Below are 24908 nucleotides of genomic sequence, written 5' to 3' on the forward strand. Positions count from 1 at the left end.
CTAAAGAGGGAAAAAAAAAAAACACACATAAGAAAATAAGAACAGCAAAGGCACGCAACATAGCTCTACGGAAGAAGGCAAGCGACTGAATGGAAGGCAGATTTGATTCTGCTTATATAGGGCATAAAGAAAACGGCATTGAAGGGGTGCATGCAGCACGTGGGCGATCCCACTACTAAGCGTAGCTTACATACTTAGATTTAAAGGCAGGGACGAATGATGCCTAGCTAATCTTCAGGAAATATGAAATATTTTGCATTTATGGATAATAATCAGACGAACCGTCACAATTTTGCTGAAAAGATGCATATTGTGCACAGAAGGAGAATGTAGCTGATCTATTTTATTCAGGTTAGGCACTGCCTGCCTTGCCTACCCAGACAACGTGCCTGATATATATATATATATATATATATATATATATATATATATATATATATATATATATATATATATATATATATATATATATATATATATATATATCAATGCCAAGAAGCAATCTTTTTCACTTTACCAAGAGATGCCATCATTACCAACAAGTGCCAGGAGGGCCGCCAAGATTCCTGCACTACAATCAAGAACCAAGAGGACCAGCAGCAGAACCAACGGGAGCAGCAGCAGTGGCCTACAAATTAAGCATTTATTTATTTCCTTTTATTAGGAGGATTATATATAATTACGCGATACTCTAGCAATGTAACGGTTTGTTGAGTAATAAATCTACTCCCACAGAGGACATGATGCACGCCATGCGGCTAAGCGGTGCTAGTTGGGCAATAGTACACGCTGAGCTGCTAGACCAGGCTGAAGCCGTCTTTTCCCTCCTGCCACCAAATACCCTGAAGAAAGTGTGGGTGATTGGCGGCGCCGTGGAGCCAGCCATTGAAGACCTTGTGGGCCATGCTCCGATACCTCCAGTCACTCAGGTACTTTGGAAACAAAGTGAAGCTTCCATATACTGGAGCAGGTTGTAATTGGTGCATTTTATTTTTGTATTGTTTTTGTCATGGCAGAATTTGAATCCCGAGAACCTGAATTATGCTAATTAGGAAAATACTTTTAACAAAGCTTTTTTCAAAGTTATGTTTCATTGAAATGTATTCCGTGTTACATTAACGATTGCAATTAACTGGCAAGCGATAATAATTATCTTATAATATGTATTGCACCGCCTGTCTGAACGACTTTCTTTTTCTTACAAACATGACGCAGTTAAAACAATAAAAGTTCCCTTTCTTTTATGAAAGATATATGAAAAACATGCTTCCTTTATGCAAAGAGTTATCAAAAATGTATGTATATACATTTTTTTTTCTCATAATTAAAAAGAACGTATTTACATTGCTTGTGTTACTAATGGTATAAATGTTTTCCACACAAGTTTTTTCTCTGTACTTCATCTTTCCTCACACGTATCTCGAACTTCACGTATTTTTTTTTTTTTTATGTAGGAAGGACACTGGCCAAGGGCAACAAAAATCTAATAAAAAAAATGCCCACTGAAATGCCAGTCCCATAAAAGGGTCAAAGCAGTGGTCAAAAATTGATGAATAATTGTCTTGAAACCTCCCTCTTAAAGGAATTCAAGTCATAGGAAGCTGGAAATACAGAAGCAGGCAGGGAGTTCCAGAGTGTACCAGAGAAAGGGATGAATGATTGAGAATACTGGTTAACTCTTGCGTTAGATAGGTGGACAGAATAGGAATAGGAATAGGAATAGGAGTTCCAGAGTGTACCAGAGAAAGAAAAAAATCTTGTACAGCGAGGCCGCGGAAGGAGGGGAGGCATGCGGTTAGCAAGATCAGAAGAGCAATTAGCATGAAAATAGCGGTAAAAGACAGCTAGATATGCAAAATTGTGGCGGTGAGAGAGAGGCTGAAGACAGTCAGTTAGAGGAGAGGAGTTGATGAGACGAAAAGCTTTTGATTCCACCCTGTCTAGAATAGCAGTATGAGTGGAACCTCCCCACACATGTGAAGCATACTCCATACATGGACGGATAAGGCCCTTGTACAGAGTTAGCAGCTGGGGGGGCAAGGGTGAGAAAAACTGGCGGAGACGTCTCAGAACACCTAATTTCATAGAAGCTGTTTTAGCTAGAGATGAGATGTGAAGTTTCCAGTTCAGATTACAAGTAAAGACAGACCAAGGATGTCCAGTGTAGAAGAGGGGGACAGTTGAGTGCCATTGAAGAAGAGGGGATAGTTGTCTGGAAGGTTGTGTCGAGTTGATAGATGGAGGAATTGAGTTTTTGAGGCATTGAACAATACCAAGTTTGCTCTGCCCCAATCAGAAATTTTAGAAAGATCAGAAGTCAAGCGTTCTGTCGCTTCCCTGTGTGATATGTTTACCTCCTGAAGGGTTGGACGTCTATGAAAAGACGTGGAAAAGTGCAGGGTGGTATCATCAGCGTAGGAGTGGATAGGACAAGAAGTTTGGTTTAGATCATTAATGAATAATAAGAAGAGAGTGGGTGACAGGACAGAACCCTGAGGAACACCTCTGTTAATAGATTTAGGAGAAGAACAGTGACCGTCTACCACAACAGCAATAGAACGGTCAGAAAGGAAACTTGAGATGAAGTTACAGACAGAAGGATAGAAACCGAAGGAGGGTAGTTTGGAAATCAAATCTTTGTGCCAGACTCTATCAAAAGCTTTTGATTTGTCCAAGGCAACAGCAAAAGTTTCACCAAAATCTCTAAAAGAGGATGACCAAGACTCAGTAAGGAAAGCCAGAAGATCACCAGTAGAGCGGCCTTGACGGAACCCATACTGGCGATCAGATAGAAGGTTGTGAAGTGATAGATGCTTAAGAATCTTCCTGTTGAGGATAGATTCAAAAACTTTAGATAGGCAGGAAATTAAAGCAATAGGACGGTAGTTTGAGGGATTAGAACGGTAACCCTTTTTAGGAACAGGTTGAATGTAGACAAACTTTCAGCAAGAAGGAAAAGTAGATGTTGACAGACATAGCTGAAAGAGTTTGACTAGGCAAGGTGCAAGCACGGAGGCAGTTTCGGAGAACAATAGGAGGGACCCCATCAGGACCATAAGCCTTCCGAGGGTTTAGGCCAGCGAGGGCATGGAAAACATCATTGCGAAGAATTTTAATAGGTGGCATAAAGTAGTCAGAGGGTGGAGGAGAGGGAGGAACAAGCCCAGAATCGTCCAAGGTAGAGTTTTTAGCAAAGGTTTGAGCGAAGAGTTCAGTTTTAGAAATAGATGTGATAGTCTTAAACCTCGGACGGTATGTACCTGATGGAGTTCCTCTAATTGTCCTTCGAACTATGCCTCCATGCTTGTACCTTGCTTAGTCAAACTCTTCCAACTATGTCAAGATCTACCTTTCTTTCTAGCAGGAAGTTTGCCTACATTCCGCTTGTTCCAAAAAAAGGGTGACCGCTTTAATCCCTCAAATTACCGTCCTATTGCCTGTTACTATTATTGCCTATTACTGCCTATTCATGCCTGTCAAGTTTTTAATCTATCCTCGACAGCAAGATTCTTAAATATTGGTTAGTTCACGATCTTATATCTGATCGCCGGCATGGGTTCTCTTGAGACCGCTCTACTGGTGAATTTTGATCAGCGAAACTTTCGCTGTTGCCTTAGACATAAAGGCATTTGGTAGTCTAGTACAAAGCTTTGAATTCCAAACTACCCTCCTACGGCTTTTATTCTTCTCTCTGTAACTTGACCTCAAGTTCCCTTTCTGACCGTTCTGTTGTTGGTGTGCTTACTGTTCTTGACTCTATTGACGGTGTTGTTCCTCAGGGCTCTTTTCTTTCTATTCTCTGTTCCATTCTATTATTATTAAGCCAAATTTTTTGTTCTATCCACTCCTATGCTGATGATACCACCCTGCTCTTTTCATGTCTTTACGTAGACATCCAAGCCGTCAGAAATAATAATAATAAAAAAAAAAACACTCAAGGAAGTCAGAGAACGCCTGACTTTCAAGCTCTCTATAATTTCTGGCTGAGGTAGGGCAAATGTTTTGTTGTTTAATGCTCCAAAACTCAATTCTTTCATCAATCACCTCGACACAACTTTCCAAGTAACTATTCCCTCTTCAATGACACTCAACTGTTCCCCATTCTAAACTGAGCATCATACATCTGTCCTTTGATAGTAATCTAAACTAGAAACATCACAACTCCATGTCTCAAAGCTTCTTCTATGAAATTAGCCTTTCTGAGTCATCTGCACCATTTTTTTTTTTAATCCCCTTATCTGCTAATTTTGTGGAGGAGCTTTATCTGGCCATGTATGGAGCACACTTCACACGTTTAGGGGATGCCCTCTCATACCTCTCTTCTAGACAGGGTGGAATCAAAAGCTTTTTCTCTTATCAACTCCTCTCCTATAAGTGACTGTCTTCAGCCTCTCTCTCATCGCGGCAATGTTGCATATCTTGTTATCTTCTACCCCCATTTTCACACTAACTGCTCTTCTGACATTGCCAACTGCATGCCTCCCCTCTTCTCGCGACCTCGCCGCGTAAGATGTCCTACGCTTACTCCCATTCTGTCCATCTCTCTCTCATGCAAAAGTTAACTATAGTCTGACCATTTTGAATTGAGCGTTTAGGCGTTTCCCTTTCTGGGGATTCTCCAGCTTGCGATGTCGTCAGACCTTGTACTAGGCAATTATCAGATTAGAGCTTATGTGTTGCTAATAACCTCACTCCCCCCGCACCACCTCTCTCTCTCTCTCTCTCTCTCTCTCTCTCTCTCTCTCTCTCTCTCTCTCTCTCTCTCTCTCTCTCTCTCTCTCTCTCTCTACATGTGCAATTTACATTTCATGCAAATTTCTTTCTTTCGGAGATCTATACTTACCTATGAATCATTAGAATTTGAGAAAAAATCTAACTGTCAGTCAGTCAATCAAAACTGTTCTCTCTCTCTCTCTCTCTCTCTCTCTCTCTCTCTCTCTCTCTCTCTCTCTCTCTCTCTCTCTCTCTCTCTCTCTCTCTCTCTCTCTCTCCATTGTTAATTTCGTTTAAATGTGATAGGTTTCCTTTAAGACACGATATTTCCCTTAAACTATGATGTTATATTTTTATTCTTTAATTAAGAATCATCGAGGTAACAGTCAAGGAACGTTGGTGGTTTTAGCTGTTCAGGCAACAGTTCTTGAAGGGTCATGTAATGACCCGCTATTAGCTTTTTTCTTCCAAAAAATACTTATTTCCTGAATAAGTAAGCTCTTTTTCTCGGCTGTGGAGTTAACAAGAGAGAGAACGGGAGAGGTAGCTTCCATCCTGGCAGGCACGGTGAGAGGAAGTGACCATGGATTAACACGCTCACTCTGACCATGTGACCTTACTCGGTTACCCATGGAGACGTGACAACGCCTGGAGGAAACGTTGCCCAGCATCGTGGTGTTTGCAAAAAAAATAAAAATAAATAAATAAATAAATAAATAAGTAAGTAAAAATTAAAAAAAATAAAATATATATATATATATATATATATATATATATATATATATATATATATATATATATATATATATATATATATATATATATATATATAACACTAACTTGCCTTTTTTAGTGTATCACAGTGTATATATACACCATTTAATTTTGAGGTACGAAATATCTGACATGAGGTGTGTCTTGATATAAGTGTGGCAACGCCGCAGCCCGGGGAATCCCCAGAAAAGACAATGCCTAAACGCTCAATTCAAAATGGTCAAAACATAGTATTCCCAGTCATTCAATAATATTTCTGGTATAATGTGGAACTTCCTGTCTGCTTTTTTTTTTTTTTTTCATTTGATCCTTTTTATGACCTGAAGTCTTTCAAGAGGGAGGTTTCAAGACAATTATCCTCCAATTTTGGATGAACCTTTTCAACTTTAAGGATTGTTGCTCCGGGCCAGTGACTCATAAAAAAAAAAGAATCTATATTGTCTGTTTTGTGATTTCTGTCCTCTAACGAAACATTTCTTTAATAAGTCTACTTCCACGACGTTCGTCGCACATTCACAATTTTAAAATGGGAACACAACAGTGCTTTATATATATATATATATATATATATATATATATATATATATATATATATATATATATATATATATATATATATATATATATATATATATATATATATAATGTGTGTGTGTGTGTATGTGTGTGTGTATGTGTGTGTGTGTGTTAGGACCACAATTCCCAGCCCCTTCCCAAAGCTGCCACACCTGGAGTAGATTCCCTGAACCACCTCTTGCGTGGACTCAGTGCAGGGCTCAAAGACGGGTGTATGTACAGGGTCCCTTGTGACTCCTGCATCCTTTCCATAACGGTCGTAACACCAGGTTACACTAATTGAGGTCGGCAGTCTGTTTTACCGACCTACAGACAAGGGAAATAATCTAAAAACACTTAACCCACAGGAGGCGCCCTTCAACTTGAAATGCTGCTTCTTCTTTCTTCTCCTCTTACTCTTTCTTCCCAAACCCGTCTCTGGTAATATGCTAGGTCTTCACGGCTACTTTGGCGTGCAATTTTACTTCCTCAGGGTATTTTATTCATCTCTTTTCTCCAGCAGCTACGGCTGCGCCAACTCTACCTGTGACTCTGGTCATTCCTCCGTCTCTGTCGTCTTCTCTGTTCTCTGCCTTCTCTACTTCTCCATCTACTCTCACCTCTCCTCCTCATTTCACTACACAATTTGCTCCATCTCTATTTTCTCCACACGGTACAAGCTTCAGTCACCATGCAACAATGACATTCCTGCTTCCTTGCAACACATAATGAGCCAACTAGGGACTGTAGTGTCCTGGTGCAACATCACAGCAAGGCCAGTCAAAATACATCCTTGAGAAACAATACGCACTCGGGTCTGCACTGCCCACATCATTACTCCCGCTTGCCCGCTCCTGGCTCCGTGGAGTCTTCGTGCCACACCCATAAAACTGACAAAATGAAAATGCCACTTTCATGGCAAAATTCAGAGGCGCTCTTGTGCTGCTGTCGACTAAAAACTTCTTCCTGGGTGTCACATCACCAAGCCTGCGTCTTACTGTCAGGCACAACACTACTACGCCCCATTCCTCCCGCATGCCCGTCGATGCCAACATCCATCAACACATACTACATATCTCGGGCCCAGCACCTGACAGTCATCAACAACTCGGCCACAGGCAACCCTCAAAAACACTGAAGGTGCCTCCTGAGCGGCAACACACTGTCACCAGCAACCTTACACTGCGCTACCTCCCGACGCGGAACTTTAACGCTCGCGTCAAAAATATCACAATTTGCCCCGGAAGGAGGAATCGGGCGAGCAACATCATTAATCACCCCTACACTATGGGAAACAACACCAGCTATAACACAACTGATAGAGGCCTCAGACAAGAGGTCAACAGGCTTAACAGCCTGACCCGCGCGGTTATGTCCAACAAACGTGGTCACACAGGACCACCAAAACCGCGCAGCAGGTGCCAGCAACGGTGGCTCACCACGTAAGCACTCTCTGTGTCTGGTCCCAGAAGGGGAGCAGCCTGCTCTCTGCTTCCAGTACTCCCTGCAGTGGAGGAAACTCCCACCTCCCCGTCCTCGGCAGCACCCCATGACACACCAAACACAACTAGCTGGGACCCAGACTGAGTACCGACGTCCACAGCTTCAACGCCAGGTGACAACTCCGCCTGAGTGCCACCTCCGAGAGGCTCCACAGGGCGAGGCAAGCCATCAAACATACAATCCAAACTCATCACTACAGACTCACCCTTGGCAACACTCTCACCAAAGTCAGGTGCTTTTTGCTGTGGCTCTGCGATTTTGTAATCAGCCCCTGCACACTGACTTAGAGACAAGTCTAACTCTGGCTCGTCAAAACCCTTGCCAGCAGCGGGACAAGCCTCTGGCCACTCTGCCCCCCATTGCAATATGAATACAAACACTGCGCTCCTTCTGTGGTGGCGCTGCCTTATTGCAGTCACAGATCCTGTGGGCACCCGACGCCGAGGTGCTCACCTGAGCACTCTCAGCAACCTCCACATCCGGGTTGGCGTCCGCGTACAGGTGATGCACCCAAACTCTTCTACCTGCCAGGTCATTCCCCAGAAGGAAATCAACATTGGCAGGTCCTCCGCTAATGACACCCGGGCCTTCTCGGTCATTAGCGGGCATGACAATCTAACCTCCGCAGCAGCAAAGCTTTGCGCGATGCCAATTACCCGGCTTCGCACAGGCTGACCTGAGGCAACTCCCCTCCCAATCATATTCAGGCACAGCGCTGCCGCTCTCAAAACTGTAATGGGGTATTCAACCCCATCAATTTCAACAGTGTCCCATTGGGGCACTGTTGAAATTGAGTTGGAATGGTTGAAACTGAGTTGGAATGGTGCCAGCGGCACCATTCCAACTCAGATCTCAATGGGGGACGGTGAGGTAACAACAGATGAGGCGGCGACCACAACGGCCTTTCCACCCTCACGACTAAACACACACTAAATCAAGACCACTGGCTTCTGGGGCGTCTTGGAAGCTGTAGCGGTTATCAATTTAGGACAATTAAATTTCGTGCTTTCTACAATAATAAAACATGGGCTGAGCAGTATACCTGGGAGTGCTGTGTTGTATGCTTCTGTCTACATCGTGAGCTGGTTGGAGACTTATTACCTACAGGGCTGACTCGCCCCGACTTATTACTGGAGCCACTACTATAACGTGGACTCCTAAACAAACTGGCGCACCAGACACATCACTAGCTCCACCTTGGCACAGGCCGGTGTGCCAACACGTGGTCATCTGTCCACGTAGCCGCCTCCTCAAGGCTTTTCAAATCTTTTCTTACGGAGCAGCGGCACTAATTCCTTCTCGGCCACATTATTAAACTGGTCCATTACCATAAGTTCCTTTAACTCACTTTAAGAGGTGACCTGGTCGCTAGCAATCCATTTCTCGAACGTCTCCTCCAGGAAGCGAGCGCACACTAAATAGGAGTCACTAGGCCTCTTCTTTCCTCCGCGGAACTGTAGCCTATACGCCTCCGGCCGCACTTCATATGCTCTCAGGATGTCAGCCTTAAACTCGTCAAAATCCTCCAAATTTTCTACTGACATCCTATCATAAACTTCCAAGGCCTTACCCTTCAACATATTAGCCACCAGGCCAACCCACCTATCCTATGGCCAATCAAATTCTGAAGCTTTCTTCTCAAATCTCCTAAACTACTCCGTTACCTTCTTTTCATCGAACTCAGGAATCAACTTCAAGCTCCTCACCATCTGGCTTTCTACTGTATCCTCCTTAACTCCTTCTCTCCTCAAGCCATGAGGTGTATTAACTTCTATTCGACTCTTCTCCAACTCAAATATTCTATTTTTTTTTTTTTTTTCAGCGTCCTCCCTCTCATACATCTTCGTCTCCTTTTCCTCCTCAAGTAATCTGGCCTTCTCCTCAACCTGAAGTCTCTTAGCTTCCCTCTCGACTTCAAGCCTCCTGGCTTCTCTAGCCTCCTCAGTCATCAATCAAATTTCCTTTAATCGGCTTCAGCTTCCAACTGGAGCCTTCTTAATTCTCTTTCCTTTTTCTCTCTAGCCTCCTCCACCTCCATTCTTCTCATTTCCAACTTGAATTTCATCTCCTCAGACATACCTTCGGTCTGGGAGAAGCCACCAACGCTGCGGTCAGGGATAACACGTTCGTGGACGCTATGTGTGGGACTAGGTGTCCTCACACCGTACTGGGTCAAATTTACACACATATATACGTATACCCGCCCACACTCTGCTCCCTGCACGCGAACTGAACACTTTACTTCTGAAAATTCTAATGATCAAACTGGGGGGGCTCGATGAATAATGACTATTGTCAAAAGCAACTCTTCTACTAAATACTGAGCGAGACTCAAATTGAATGGATTAGGGGAAGTAAGGAAATTTACATAAGGAATATGAGTAACTGCGTGTATATTATCTTAGGAGCTTCAGGCTACAGGTCCAGAACTCGTATAAATCTCATCATCCTTGGGGTTGTCTCTCTTCTCATTCCTCTCTCTCTCTCTCTCTCTCTCTCTCTCTCTCTCTCTCTCTCTCTCTCTCTCTCTCTCTCTCTCTCTCTCTCTCTCTCTCTCTCTCTCTCCGTTCATTATTCTTTTCTCATTCATTCTTACTACTTTCTTCATTTTATATTGCATTATCTCGCTGAAGATAAAAAAAATAAAATATATATATATATATATATATATATATATATATATATATATATATATATATATATATATATATATATATATATATATATATATATATATATATGCAATCTAAAATTTTGTTTTCATTAGTATTATTTCACCTGAACCACTAAGCAGGAATCCTTAATCTTGATATTTCCTCAGCTTGATGGTCTACATCCGGCCAGTGCTATGGCACAAATGCCCTTCTCTTCTGGCACAACAGGATCACGCAAAGGAGTGATGATCTCACACTCCAACGAAGTTTCCAGGATGATAATGTTCAAGTAGGTTGTTGTGAAAGCGAAAATTAGAAATTGATTCAGCTCAGCAAAAAGCTGTTGCCAAAACTATGGTCTGGTAAGCATTTAGAGGAGCGTGGGTCAAGAGGAGATATGATAAAAAAAATCTTCAAATGGTAGCAAGGGATATAATAAGGGTGAAATAATCTTTAGGGTAAAATAATAATCCGGTTTACACTCATTTGGTACCGAGGCAGATGATATGTCATATACTTGTAGGCCTCAGATCAGATGATCCTCAAAACAGATCAGCCTAAGACCAAATAGTCCTCAGAATGTTTGGTACTCGAGATAGTTGTTACCCAGACCACATGGGACCCAAAATGTCTCTAGATCATTACCCGTTTACTGACATTCGTTCGTTATTCACATCAAGTGCAAGTACAGTAGTATACAAGTGTCCTGCGAGTTAAGGTACATACTTCAGGATATGATTGTTCAAGTAATTGTAAGTCGAAAATACTCTATACACATATGCTGTGTTTCGCTTTATTTTGTGAAAAATTAACGTGTAAGTTGTGTGTTGCGGGAACAGGTCGCCTGGGTGAGCCTCCGCCTCCTTCCCTTTCTTCTCGGTTCGCAACGTATTCAGCAGCGCAGCGCGACATTAAGTGATCATTATTCAGGGGGTATTATACCTCAACTATATATGTGTTATTGCTCGTTATAAATGTTTCTCCCTAAACGTGGTTGTCGATCCTTTCACAGCTGAGAGAGATTTCCCTTGTCTGTGGATGAAACAAACTGGCGACCTCATTGTGACCTGGCATTACGGCCGTTGTTAAAAAGGGTGCATGAGTGAAAAGTGAACCTTGTAACCCATATTAATAAGCCCTGCACCCAGTCACAAGGTGACTATGGTCTGACAAGTTTGAATTAAGCGTTTAGGCGGTCCTTTCTGGGATTTCCCCGGCCTGCAGACCTGCCAAACGTTGTACTGGGCCAATATTAATTTAGAGCCTATGTGTGGCTGATACTTCGGTCCCCACACCTCTCTCTCTCTCTCTCTCTCTCTCTCTCTCTCTCTCTCTCTCTCTCTCTCTCTCTCTCTACATTGTCAATTTCGTATAAATGTGATAGGTTTCCATTTAGATATTATATTTCCCTTAGGTTTCCTTTTAGACATTATATTTTCCTTAAACTATGAGATTATATTTTTATTCTTTATTTACGACTTTTTTCCACACCAACATCGAGGTAAAAGTCAAAACACGTTGGTGGCTTTTGTTGAGGGATTAAATAATGACCCCCCATTAGCCTTTTCATCCCCCCCAAAAAAATACTGACTAAATAAGCTCTTTCTTGGCTGTGGAGGACTTGTGTGGACAAGAGCAAATGGGAGAGGTAGCTTCCACCCAGGTTGGCGGCGCAAGAAGAAGTGACCAAGGAATAACGCGGTCACTCTAACCGTGTGTCTTCACTTGGTCACCCATGGAGATGTGACAACGCCTAGAGAAAACGTTGCCAAGTATTGTGGTGTTGGCCGAAAGACAATGCAAGTATAATTAAAAAAAAAAATATTACACTAACTTGCCTTTTTTTTTTGAGCATCACAGTATATATATATTCTACAACTTTTAATTTTGAGGTAGGAAGTACCTGACATCATGAGTGAGTGACTTGACATAAGTGTGGGAGCGCCACAGGCCGGGGAATCCCCAGGAAGGACAATGCCTAAATGCTCTTTTCAAAATGGAAGCTAGTCCAGGTGCGGAAGGTTTGTGAAGGGGCTGGGAACTGTGCTCGTAACAATATATATATATATATATATATATATATATATATATATATATATATATATATATATATATATATATATATATATATGCACACACACACACACACACACATACTTATTATTTTAATGACATGCAGTGCTCTTTCTGTGTTGCAATATTTTGTCACTTTCCCTTCACCCCCTGTAACGAAATGCTGCAGGAATTACACTATTGGATTTTGCTGTGTGCCATCCCATGTAAGAATTATGGAACAAATAGCCTAGAAATGCAGCCGCATAGGTTGCTCATTCCAGTCTTAATACTTCAATACTTCAAATTATTTTCTACTATTATGATGGCAAACCTTTCTAGTTGACAGAGTAGGTGTAGCAGTCTTAAAAATTATTACTATATATATATATATATATATATATATATATATATATATATATATATATATATATATATATATATATATATATATATATATGCAATGTGTTTACATATTCATCCCACATGTGCCCATGGCCAGCCAGCCTAATCTATTTTTAACCCTTCTTCTTTACCTCTCAAGAGATTTCACACCCACTTCTAGTCCTTAGGGAAAGTACCTGCGTTCGCTTCTGAGTAATTCCTTCCTGATCATTGGCTAAAATAACTAGCTATCCCACTGGCTCCTCCACCTCATTTCTTGGCATTTCATTGGTCATTTCTTCACCCCAAAACCTAAAATATGATTCACTTAGCTCAGATAGATATTGCCACATGGTAGCTAGCTCAGTCAGTCAGTCCCTATTTGTGAGTCAGTCACAAGAGCATTAGTTCCTCTCAGTTCAGTCATGAGTAATCAGTCTTGGTCTTTCACTTAGTTCCTGAGTCACAGTTAGTCTTGAGAGACGCAGCTCAGTCATCATCACGTGCAGAAGTTCACATCACTTTAGAGAGAGAAAATGATCATTCGTTACGTATAGAATCATCTGTGTCTCATCTCGTATCAAGTGTGTACTTTCTATTATTAAATCAAGAAGAATTCTCATCATCGTGTCTTTTACTTGCACACATCAACTACATCATCTTATTACCCACGACCTCCAAGCTAGCAAAATACCAAACTCACTACCCAGTGTTCCATGCTACCAACACAACAAGTATCTCATCTAAACCAGAAACAGTAGTGAAGTAACAAACAGAACTCAGAACAAAGTGGTAATCGCACAAATCCAGAACAGCAGTGAGCAGATACCTAATACATAGGTAGGAAGCTAAACTGCCACCACGTCACTTCTGGACATATGTCCGCCCCTGGACATATGTCCAGAAGCGCTCAGAGACTGCATTGGCTCGTTTATAGTGAATGCAACCACTGTGTGATGACTTGTTCCCTTTCACTATGATACATTTCCTTATTATTATTATTATTAGTTTCTACTGTTATTTTTATTATCATTATTATTATCATCATAATTACTTTTTTTTATTTTTCTTAGTTGCTTATAAGATTTTGTAGCTGAATTTCCTTTAACATTTTGTAGCTGCGCATTATGGCTGCGTTGTTGTGCTCTCTCTCTCTCTCTCTCTCTCTCTCTCTCTCTCTCTCTCTCTCTCTCTCTCTCTCTCTCTCTCTCTCTCTCTCTCTCTCTCTCTCTCTCTCTCTCTCTCTCTCTCTCTCTCTCTCTCTCTCTCTCTCTCTCTCTCATATCACTCCACAAAATTCTCTGGCACTACTTTCATACCTAAAACAGTTCCAACCTGTGGTCTGACCATTTTGAATTACGCGTTGTCCTTTCCGGGGATTCCCCGGTCTGCAGCTCTGCCACACTTATACCAAGACACACCTTATGTCAGGTACTTCCTACCTCAAAATTAAATGGTGTTGTAGTATATCCCCAGCTGTGACCTCACTCAACGTTTCCCTTTGTGTCTCACAACACAAGGGAGCAGTCACAGCCTGCCCTTTAAAGACCACTCTCTTCCTTCACACAAAACTACAAGCACCTAATTACGCACACACCCTTCACTCAAAATTCATAATTATCAAGGCTCCTACACCAGTCTCGAATTTCCCATCTGGGGAGGGGACCACAAATGTCCACAGGTCGGACTGCTCTTCTAGTATCATCCCTGTTCCGACACCCCCCTCAACTTTTTCTTCATTAACTTCTGCAACATTCGTAGTCTTAGATCGTAATTTTCAATCTGTAGAAAACCACCTTTCCTCTACTAAACCTCATCTTTTCCTCACTGAAACACAGGTGTCTGAGGCAACCGACAGTAGCTCCTTTCCTGTTTCCTCCTACTTTCTCTATCCTCATTTTCAATCCAAAGTTGGATATTACGTCTAGGCGCGCAACGACATAACCTGCTCTCGTGCCCACGTTCTTGAATCTTCGAGTTTTACACCATCTGGCTACGATTACAAAGTCACTTTCAAATTAAATTTATCTGTGCTGTATACCTCTCGCCTAACTCCTCTGACAATAAGAAATTCTATGACTACTTAACAGAGACCTGTCTCTGTGTGCCGAGCGCAAAACAGAAGTGATAGTGTCTTGCATGGAGGCGTACATTCCTCACTCATTTTCTCGACCTAAACCTTCTAAACTTTGGTTTAACACAGCCTGTTATACACGAAAACAAGACAGACTGTGCTACACATGATAGAGTGGTGGCCCACAAAAGGTACTTGAGCCTTCCATTAGCAGAATCTCTTGCACTTTATAGTTCTACTCGGAGCCATGCCAAGTCTATTCTCCAAATAACCAGAAACTCCCTCATTAACAGAAAGTGTCAAGATCTTTCAAGATCTAACTCCCCTCGTGACTTCTGGCACCTAGGCAAAAATATCTCCAATAACTTTGCTTCTTCTTCCTTCCTTCCTTTATTTCTTTCCTTCCTTCACATCTATCTCTAAAGCTGATCTTTTCCCTCAAACCTCTGCTAAAAACTTTAACTTGGACGATTCAGGGCTTGTTCTTCCCTCTTCTCCACCCTCTGACTACTTCATGCTACCTATTAAAATTCTACGCAATGATGTTTTTCATGCCCTAGCTGGCCTAAAAACTCAGAAGGCTTATGGACCTAATGGGATCCCTCCTATTGTTCTACGAAACTGGGCCTCCGTGCTTGCATCTAGCCTAATCAAACTCTTTCAACTGTCTGTCAACATCTACCTTTCTTCCTTCCTGGAAGTTTGCCTACATTCAGCCTGTTCCTAAAAATGATGACCTTTCTAATCCCTCAAACTACCGCTTTAATTTTCTGCCTATCTAACTTTTTTTTTTTTTTTTCATTTATCCTCAACAAGAAGATTCTTAAACATCCATCACTTCACAAGCTTCTATCTGATCGTCAGTATGGGTTTCGTCGTCAAGGACACTCTACTGGTGATCTTCTGGCTTGCCTTACTGGGTCTTTGTCATCCTCTTATAGAGATTTTGGTGAAACTTTTGCTGTTGCCTAAGACATACCAAAAGTTTTTGGTAGAGTCTGGCACAAAAGCTTTGATTTCCAAATTACCCTCCTACAGCTTTTAACCTTCTCTCTGCAATTTCATATCAAGTTTCCTTTCTGATCGGTCTATTGCTGCTGTGGTAGACGGTCACTGTTCTCCTAAATCTATTAACAGTGGTGTTCTGTCTTGCCACTCACTCTCTCCCTGTTATTCACCAGTGATCTTCTAAACCAAACTTCTTGTACTACCCACTTCTTCGCTGATGATACTACCCTGCACTTTTCCACGCCTTTTCATAGATGTCCAACTCTTCAGGAAGTAAACAGTTCATGCAGGGAAGCCATAGAACGCCTGACTTCTGTTCTCTCTAAACTTTCTGATTGGGGCAGAGCAAACTTGGTATTGTTCGATGCCTCAAAAACTCAATTCCTCCATCTGTCAACTCAACCTACCAGACAACTATCCCTTCTTCTTTAGTGGCACTCAGCTTTCCTCCTCTTCTACATTGAACATTCTCGGTCTATCCTTTAACTGGAAACTTCACATCTCATCTCAAGCTAAAACAGTTTCTATAAAGTTAGACGTTATGAGACGTCTCCGCCAGTTTTTCTCACCTCCCCTGCTGCTAACTCTGTACAAGGGTCTTATCCGTCTATGTATGGAGCGTGCTTCACATGTCTTGGGGGTTTCTCTCATACTGCTCTTTTAGACAGAGTGGAAAAAAAAAATTTCTGTTTTATCAACTGCTCTCTTTTAACTGACTGTTTTCAGCCTCTGTCTGAAATGCATGCCCCCTTCCTCCCACGGCCTCGCTCCACAAGACTTTTTTCTTTCACCCCTATTCTGTCCACCTCTCTAATGCAAGAGTTAAACAGTATTCTCAATCATTTATCCCTTTCTCTGGTAACCTCTGGAACTCCCTGCATGCTTCTGTATTGACACATTCCTATGACTTAAATTCCTTCAAGAGGGAGGTTTCAGGACACTTATCCTTCAATTTTTTATTATCGCTTCAGACCCTATTCAGGGACTGGCATCTCAGTGGGCCTTTTTTTTTTATTGGATTTTTGTTGCCCTTGGCCAGTGTATCTCCTGCATAAAAAAAAAAAACTCCTGAACTTCTCTCCTCTAACTGATTGTCTTCAGCCTCTTTCTCATCTTCGCAATGTTGCATCTCTAGCAATGTTTTACCACTATTTTCATGCTAATTGCTCTTCTGATCTTGCCAACTGCATGCCTCCCCTCCTCCCGCGGCCTCGCTGCACAAGGCCTTCTTTCTCTCACTCCTATTCTGTCCAAGTCTCTAATACAAGAGTTATTCAGTATTGACAATCATTCATCCATTTCTCTAGTAAACTCTGGAACTGCTTCTGTATTTCCACCTTCCTATGATTTGAATTCCTTCAAGAGGGAGGTTTCAAGACACTTATCCTTCAATTTTTTTTGCTACCGCTTCGGACACTGTGGGCTTTATTTTTATATTTAATTTTTACTGCCCTTGGCCGGTGTCCCTCCTACATAGAGAGAAAGAAAATCCTAAATGACCTAAAAGGGCAATCTGGTGTAATATGTTTTTTTTTTTTTTACTAATATGTTTTTTTTTAATACTTCCATTTTTTTTTTTTTTTTTTTTTTTTTTTGCCAACACGACAATACTTGACAATGTTTCCTCCAGGCTTTGTCACGTCTCCATGGGTGACACAATGAGGTCACACGGTCAGTAATAGTGTTAATCCATGGTCACTTCCTCTCGCCCCGCCAGCCAGGATGGAAGCTCGCTCTCGTCACCATAGCTGAGAAAAAGGGCTTACTTACTTTAGTAAATAAGTATTTTTTGCATAAAAAGGATAATAGGGGATCATTACTTGACCCCTCAAGAGCTGTTGCCCGAACAGCGAAAACCACCAACGTGCTTTGACTGTTACTTTGATGGTGATGTGGAAAGAAAATCTCGTAACTAAAGAATAAAAATATAACATAGTTTAAGGAAAATATCATATCTAAAAGGAAACCAATCACAATTAAACGAAATTCACGAGAGAGAGAGAGAGAGAGAGAGAGAGAGAGAGAGAGAGAGAGAGAGAGAGAGAGAGAGAGAGAGAGAGAGAGAGAGAGAGAGAAAGTAGTGTATGGGGAGAGTGGTTATCAGCGACACATAGCCTCTAATCTGATAACACTACGTAACAAAATTTCACTTTTTCTTGTCCTTGGTCCCACACCAAAATTTTCCAGTTATTTCCATCTAAACAAAATTGAAAAAAATTAATTTGATCCTAAAACTTTGCTTTTCTGTTTAGAACAATGAATTTACATTTTTGCCTTATTTCATTATAGTATGGGTTACTATTCGTTTTGATGTCAGGTAAAGACCTTTGCAAAATCTCAATTGCTTATCTAATTGCTTTTGAAATGTTGCATATAAGTTAAAACTGAAAAAAAAAATATAAAGTGTTCGAAAGATTTTTTTTTTATTTTAATAAGGTTATTCTTGAACTGACCAGATCTAGCAAGAAATTTATTATATTTAGAAGAATTTGCTTATATTTCAGAAATGTTCTCATATCTTCCAGAATATTCTACTTTTAGAAGTTTCTAGAACATTTTAGAACATTCTATTCAATGTAAACATTTCCAGAATATTCTAGAACTCCTAGAATACATATGTAGAGGTATCAAAAATTTTCTAGAATCTACAAGAATTTTTTAGAATGATTCAGAATATTCTAAAGTAGGTTCATGAATATTCTAGGAAGACTGAGAACATTCTGAAACACATTCTAGAAAGACTTAAGAATATTCTAGAGTACTGATTGACAATATAAAAGTAGGGGCTTCTAGACCACCAATCAGTTCTGCTTTTGCTGTCTGAGAAGACACATCACAACAGGTGAAATGGCATCAAGAGGCTGCAGTCACTCTCCAGATGCATTCTGGTACATATTTGATCAATTCGTCAAGACAAGAGTTCTCTGTGACAGCATTTGGAAAAATGGTGAAATTAAGCTATTCTAAAAGCAACAAAAGCAAAGTTTGACAGGAATAATTGACATTTCCTATTGTTTTGTAATAAAAAGAGTTGGAAAGTAACACTTGCTTGTCAAAGACAAAAATCGTGTTACATAGTGTAATTGCCTAATACAAGGTTTGGCAGCGCCATAGGCCGGGAAATCACCGGAAAGAACAACGCCTAAACGCTCAATTCAAAATGGTCTGACCTTATCCCTTTCTTAGTCTGGCAAACCCTTGAACACTTTGCTTTATTGATGGAATGAGCTCCTCTTATAAGAAAAAAAAAAAATCATATTAGTGACTCAAGCTTTCGGAACATGAATCAAGTAACTAACAGATTGCCTATTATTTAGTTTGCTTGCTGCTGGATATCCTTCTATGCTTCTATGATTTTTTTTTTTTTTTCTAGAGAAAGTAAGCCATAGCATACTCGGATGTTTCATGACAGGAGACGGAATATCCAAAACACTCTGTATTAGTGATCGAGGATTCTTGGCTTTCCGTTTTTAAGGACTTGCTACTTATCAATCACACTATGTATATATATATATATATATATATATATATATATATATATATATATATATATATATATATATATATATATATATATATATATATATATATATATATATATATATATATATATATATATATATATATATATATATATATATATATATTTTTTTTTTTTTTTTTTTTTTTTTTTTTTCTTGCAGTTATCTTGTGTATACATTTACGATCATCAACATTTGTTCTCCACAGATACTTGGCAGACGTTCAAGAGTGGTTGGGTACATCGGAGTCTACTGATTCAACTTGTCTTTTGGTGACGTCATTGAGCCACATATACTCGCACTTCTTTCTTTTTGCCTCCTTGATGTTTGGCGGGAAGGTTGTCCTTTTACCTCATGTTAGCAGCAGCGCCATATTGAGGACAATACAGGAACACCAGGTATGAAAAATAACAATCCATTTATGAATCTTAACACAAATACGTCAACAATCAAGGCAGTGTTTCTCTACATTGCAGAAACGCAGAACATAATATATCTAAGCAAATCCGATACATTTTGTCTACATATCAATATTATGATTTTGTTGTCTGGCTTGAAACAGAATATAATAATCATCAGTTTCCTATTATAATGAACTCAAATAAAAACGTGGTGCCAGGAGAGCTGTCCACCACTCTCTTCACCCACATTAACCTTGCCAGAACACACTGTAAGCTTTATGACTTTACTCTTGAATTTTATGAATAAAAGACAATCTTGAATAATATTTTACTTTAAGATAATAAGGCAGTAAATATAACAAAATAATAATGATGAAAACTTAATAAGGAGAGAAACACAGAATCAAGCAGGAAACTTTAGTTTATCAGTAGAAGGAATGAAAGACTGCAAATACTGGTTAACTCTTGCATTAGGGAGGAGGATAGAACAGTGGTGAGAGAAAGTAGTCTTGTGGAGCGAGGTCGTGGGAGAAGGGAAGGCATAAAATTAGACAGATCGGAAGAACAGTTACTGTGAAAATTCCGGTAGAACACACACACACACAAATAGATGCGACCAATTAACATTTCATCCTCGCTCGTTTGGTATTGATCAACCATCATTTCGCTTTCTCGGCAGAGAACTCTTGTTTGGTTATCGACTGTTAGCTAGGTATGACGAAATCTGCTCTCAACCTCCGGGTACACTCCAGCAAGGGAGGAAACTCTTACCTCTCCAGCATTAGGAACCTGCCCGCCCTTGGCAGTAACCCCTAGCATACCAGACACACCAGAAAAGGGATTAGACTGAGTACCGGAGCTCACAAGCAAGCCAGCGAACTAAGCCAAACACTCCAGCCTCATTCTCAGCAACACTCGTAACAAAGTCACGTGCTTCTTGTGGTCGCTCTGCTATTGTGCAGTCAGCGTGGTACTTTCACAATTGTGAAACGCGGCAAAGTTAGTACTTTTGTTAATGTCCTTTTCATCTCCTCAGACATGCTGTGCCAGATCTACACTGTCACTTCCTGCAGAGGCAGAGGACTCAGGTCGCGAGCCATCCCTGCTACCATCTTTTTCTCCCACTGAACACTGACACACAATGAAAACAAATAAACAACACTAAACTGTTTCTCCCATATGGCTACTGGAGTTTCCAACAATCTTGCCGAGGTCACCAATTCTGTTATGACCAGATACAGTTCCTCTCAAGGTTGCCACTGACTGGAAACTGCTTATCCATACGTTATGTTCTTCATGGCCTATTGCAGGGCGTGAACGCTACAAATCCAGGCACCTACTAGTCGCCAACAAATATCCAGAACCAATAGATCGTCACCCTGTTTAACCCACCTACAGGCAAGGGAGTATAACGAACGCCAACTGAATTCCTTAAGCTGAGAAAGAACTAATTAGCTTTGTGCTAGGGAGACAGTATAAACAACACACAGATTACGGTACAATACCCTGTTTTACAACCGCCCACAATAAAAAAATAAATCAAATCACGTCCAATAAAGGACGTCCAATAAATACGCCCATGTCAGAAAACAGTTCACACGATACAGCCGGCAGAGCACAGGGAGAGGGCAGATAGCTGCAGTCTTGCCCCACTGAAGGATGTGGGTCTCAAGACCAGTAGCAGTTAATGAGGACACAACGTTCACAACACCTAGACACACAAAACCCACAACAGTACGCTGCAATTAAGACCTGTCCAGACTGGGGTTCATGTTGCGCAACTCATTGCCGCAACTTAATTTTCGTGTTGCATGTTCCTCGTGAGTGTTGCCCAAGGGAGTTGCTGCTTTTTGGCATTTTTGCATCACGATGTGCGCAACAGTAGCTACCAGGATGTCATCAAAGAAGGATTGCTTCCTGCTTTCACACAAGCATAGGATAATTATGTACTTAATATTCGGAATACTGCCTTAATATATTATATTATTTCCTAGAAAAATAAGGTTGATAAATAATTATAAGTTTAATCTAATTGATAACGTAAGTTTTCTGCAGTAATTTACAACAAAGACTTACTTTTTTTATGAAAGTTGACTGAGTGGCACTTTTCATGAAGTACTAAAGAATTCTACGAAAGCCAAAGTATACACCAAAGAAAATGTTGAATTACTGGGTTAAGATGTGGCGATTAACAAGTATGCGGTGGAGGTTCAGAATAGATATGTTGTATTAGAGACAGAAGTAAGTGATGATGGTCCTGAGGAGCAGTGGAACTTTTTGACAGGCGATATGATAGGGAGCACAAGAGGTTCTTCAAGATAGCCAGCGAAGAAAGAAGAATCATTAGGTGACAAAAATAATTTTGAAGATGATGGAAGAGAGAAGACAGCTAAAAGGCCGAGACAAAATCCAGTATGGGATTAAAAATAGATATACTCGTACATAGAAAATATAATAGAAAAAAAGGAGCGGCTGGATGAACAGTGTGAGGAGGTGGAGGAACTATGCAGAATGCATCAACATTCGAGCTATGGGAAGATAAAGAAACTGACTCAAAGACGGAAAGGCGGTGCTGCAAAAAAGAAAGATGGAACAGAAGTGATGGAATCGGAGGAAGTTGGGAAAAAAAAAAAAAGAACGAATACGTAGGAGAGCTGTTTGATGATGAGACACTAGAGATGGATATGGATGGTGCGGCCAATGAAAAAGAAAGCCTACAAATTTTGGAGAGCGAAGATGGGTAATGAAATATATGAAGAGAGGAAAGACAGCAGGAAGCGATGGCTTTATGACTGAAATACTGAGAGCGGTTGGAGATATTGCATTACACAGTCCTGCCTGACACCTCTTCTAAACCAAACTTCTTGTCCTATCCACTCCTACGCTGATGATACCACCATGCACTTTTCCACGTCTTTTCATAGACGTCCAATCCTTCAGGAAATAAACATTTCACGCAGGAAAGCCACAGAACGCCTGACTTCTGATCTTTCTAAAATTTCATATTGGGGCAGAGCAAGCTTGGTATTGTTCAATACCTCAAAAACTCAATTCCCCCATCTATCATCTCGACACAACCTTCCAGATAACTATCCCCTCTTCTTCAATGACACTCAACTGTCCCCCACTCTTCTACACTGAACATCCTCGGTCTGTCTTTTATCTAAACTGGAAACTTCACATCTCATCTCTAGCTAAAACAGCTTCTATGAAGTTAGGCATTCTGAGACATCTCCCCCAGTTTTTCTCACTTTAATTGCCAAGTCTAATAGGCTAGCAGTTTTTTTTTATTTTTTTTGTATAATTAAAGTAAATAGTTCCCCATAAATGATCTTAATGATTTCATCAAGAATATTAGTGAAAAGTGACTTAATATCAAAACTAGCCATGACAGTATATATGAGCTTCTAAATTATTTATTTCTCTGATGAAATCATATTTTTTCTAAGGCCATAAAGTTTTCCTAAGGCCATAAAGTGGTTCGTCTCCAGGCATCCTTTATCTCCTTCCGAAAACTCACAAAATCGGCAACCCTATTAGGCCTATTGTTTGCACCATTAATAAATTAGCTAAATATTTCGTCCTCATGCTAGAACCACTAACATCAAATAAGTTTACCTTAAAAAAATCTTATGATTTCGTTGAAGAAGTATCATCAATAATACTATCAATAATACTATCTACTATTTTTTAGAAAGCAAATTTAGTCACCCTTCCTCTAATAACACGCAGATGACACACAACAAATACATAAAATTACCTTACTATGATCATTTTAGTTCTACTATTTGAGATTCACTACCATACTTAAAGCACAATATCCTCACACCATTTAATTCAGACAGTATTCTTAATGGACTTATCTCTAACATCATTTATGAATTTATTTGTTTGAGTTCCAAGACTCAATATATTGGAGAAACCATGAGGAAACTAACACATAAGTGAACATAAAGTGAACGGTGAACAAAAGTGAACATAAAGGTTCTTCAATACGTATACAGAAACAGCTCATCCACCTTCTTCACTAATAAAAACACATTCACATACACAGGATCATCCGTTTTCGGAGGATTTTAGGATATTACATAAAGCTGACGCACATCCAGACGTTAAAATATTAGAAGCTATTTACATTAAACACCTGAAACCTGAATCAAATAACCACCTATCATGATCATAATTATATCATTTATAAACTCTGCTCGGAGCTTTGGGGATCCGGGTTCATAACTAATCTAGTTCTTACACCGCCACTCTGTCGGTCCTCAACACACCACACGCGAGGGAACACAGTTTGTATACCTTTATTTTGCTTTATTTATTTATTTATTTATTTATCTATTTATCTGTTTATTTATTTATTTTACCTATTTTATTTTTCTGTCAAGTATAAGTTGCTGCCGATAGGTTACCTTGTCTTTTTTTTTCAATGCTTGCCTGCGTGTCCCCTTTTGGTTGGTATTTTGTTTTTGATTTTGCCCCAAGTGTAATATTTTATGATTTTGTCTTTGTACTTATTTTTATTGTTCTTTTCTTTTGTTTTTAGCCTGATGATGCCTTCTGTGAAGGTGATACGTTGCAGTTCTATAACTCGGAACTGTTCCGAGTTATATATATATATATATATATATATATATATATATATATATATATATATATATATATATATATATATATATATATATATATTTTTTTTTTACGTCTAGTTTCCCTAGTCTGTTAGGGCTGAGACGGTGCCTCCTGATGAAGGACTTTTGGATTTGGCATTTGGGAACCGTTACCCCGAGTGGATGCCCTTCCTACCCTCGGACCGTAGCCAGGATTCGATCCCGTGCGCCTGATGACCACTTGGCCCCCAAAGCGCGCGCGGTGCCACTGTACCACGGCGGCTCCATATATATATATATATATATATATATATATATATATATATATATATATATATATATATATATATATATATATATATATATATATATATTTTTTTTTTTTTATACCGTATTTGACGGCATATAGGAAGCACCTTTTTTCCCTAATTTTTGGCAAAAAAAAATACCCCTGCATCTAATATATGAAATTAAGACCCGTAGGCTAATCATCTCCCTGACGCTCACTAACCTAGCTTACGATCAGTACTTCTACCCAACCTTACTCCATGTATCATTATTTTATTCCTGGTATTATTATTAATTATTATTATTATTATTACTATTATTATTATTATTATTATTACCAGTATTATTACTTTAAAACAAATTATCGTAAA

At 40.0% G+C, this 24908-nt stretch overlaps 1 protein-coding gene across 4 annotated transcripts in view; it reads left to right on the forward strand.

Moving 5' to 3' along the window:
* Positions 1-24908, forward strand: part of LOC135092379 (uncharacterized) — an 80305-nt gene that overhangs the window by 27730 nt on the left and 27667 nt on the right. For all 4 annotated transcript variants that reach the window (XM_063990836.1, XM_063990835.1, XM_063990838.1 and 1 more), the window contains 3 exons: positions 736-929; positions 10367-10488; positions 19447-19636. In XM_063990836.1, the coding sequence (XP_063846906.1) occupies positions 736-929; positions 10367-10488; positions 19447-19636 (506 nt within the window). The remainder of the gene's footprint in view (positions 1-735; positions 930-10366; positions 10489-19446; positions 19637-24908) is intronic.

This window comes from Scylla paramamosain, chromosome 40 (genome assembly GCF_035594125.1).
Source record: "Scylla paramamosain isolate STU-SP2022 chromosome 40, ASM3559412v1, whole genome shotgun sequence".
In the NCBI taxonomy this organism is placed as follows: Eukaryota; Metazoa; Arthropoda; class Malacostraca; order Decapoda; family Portunidae; genus Scylla; species Scylla paramamosain.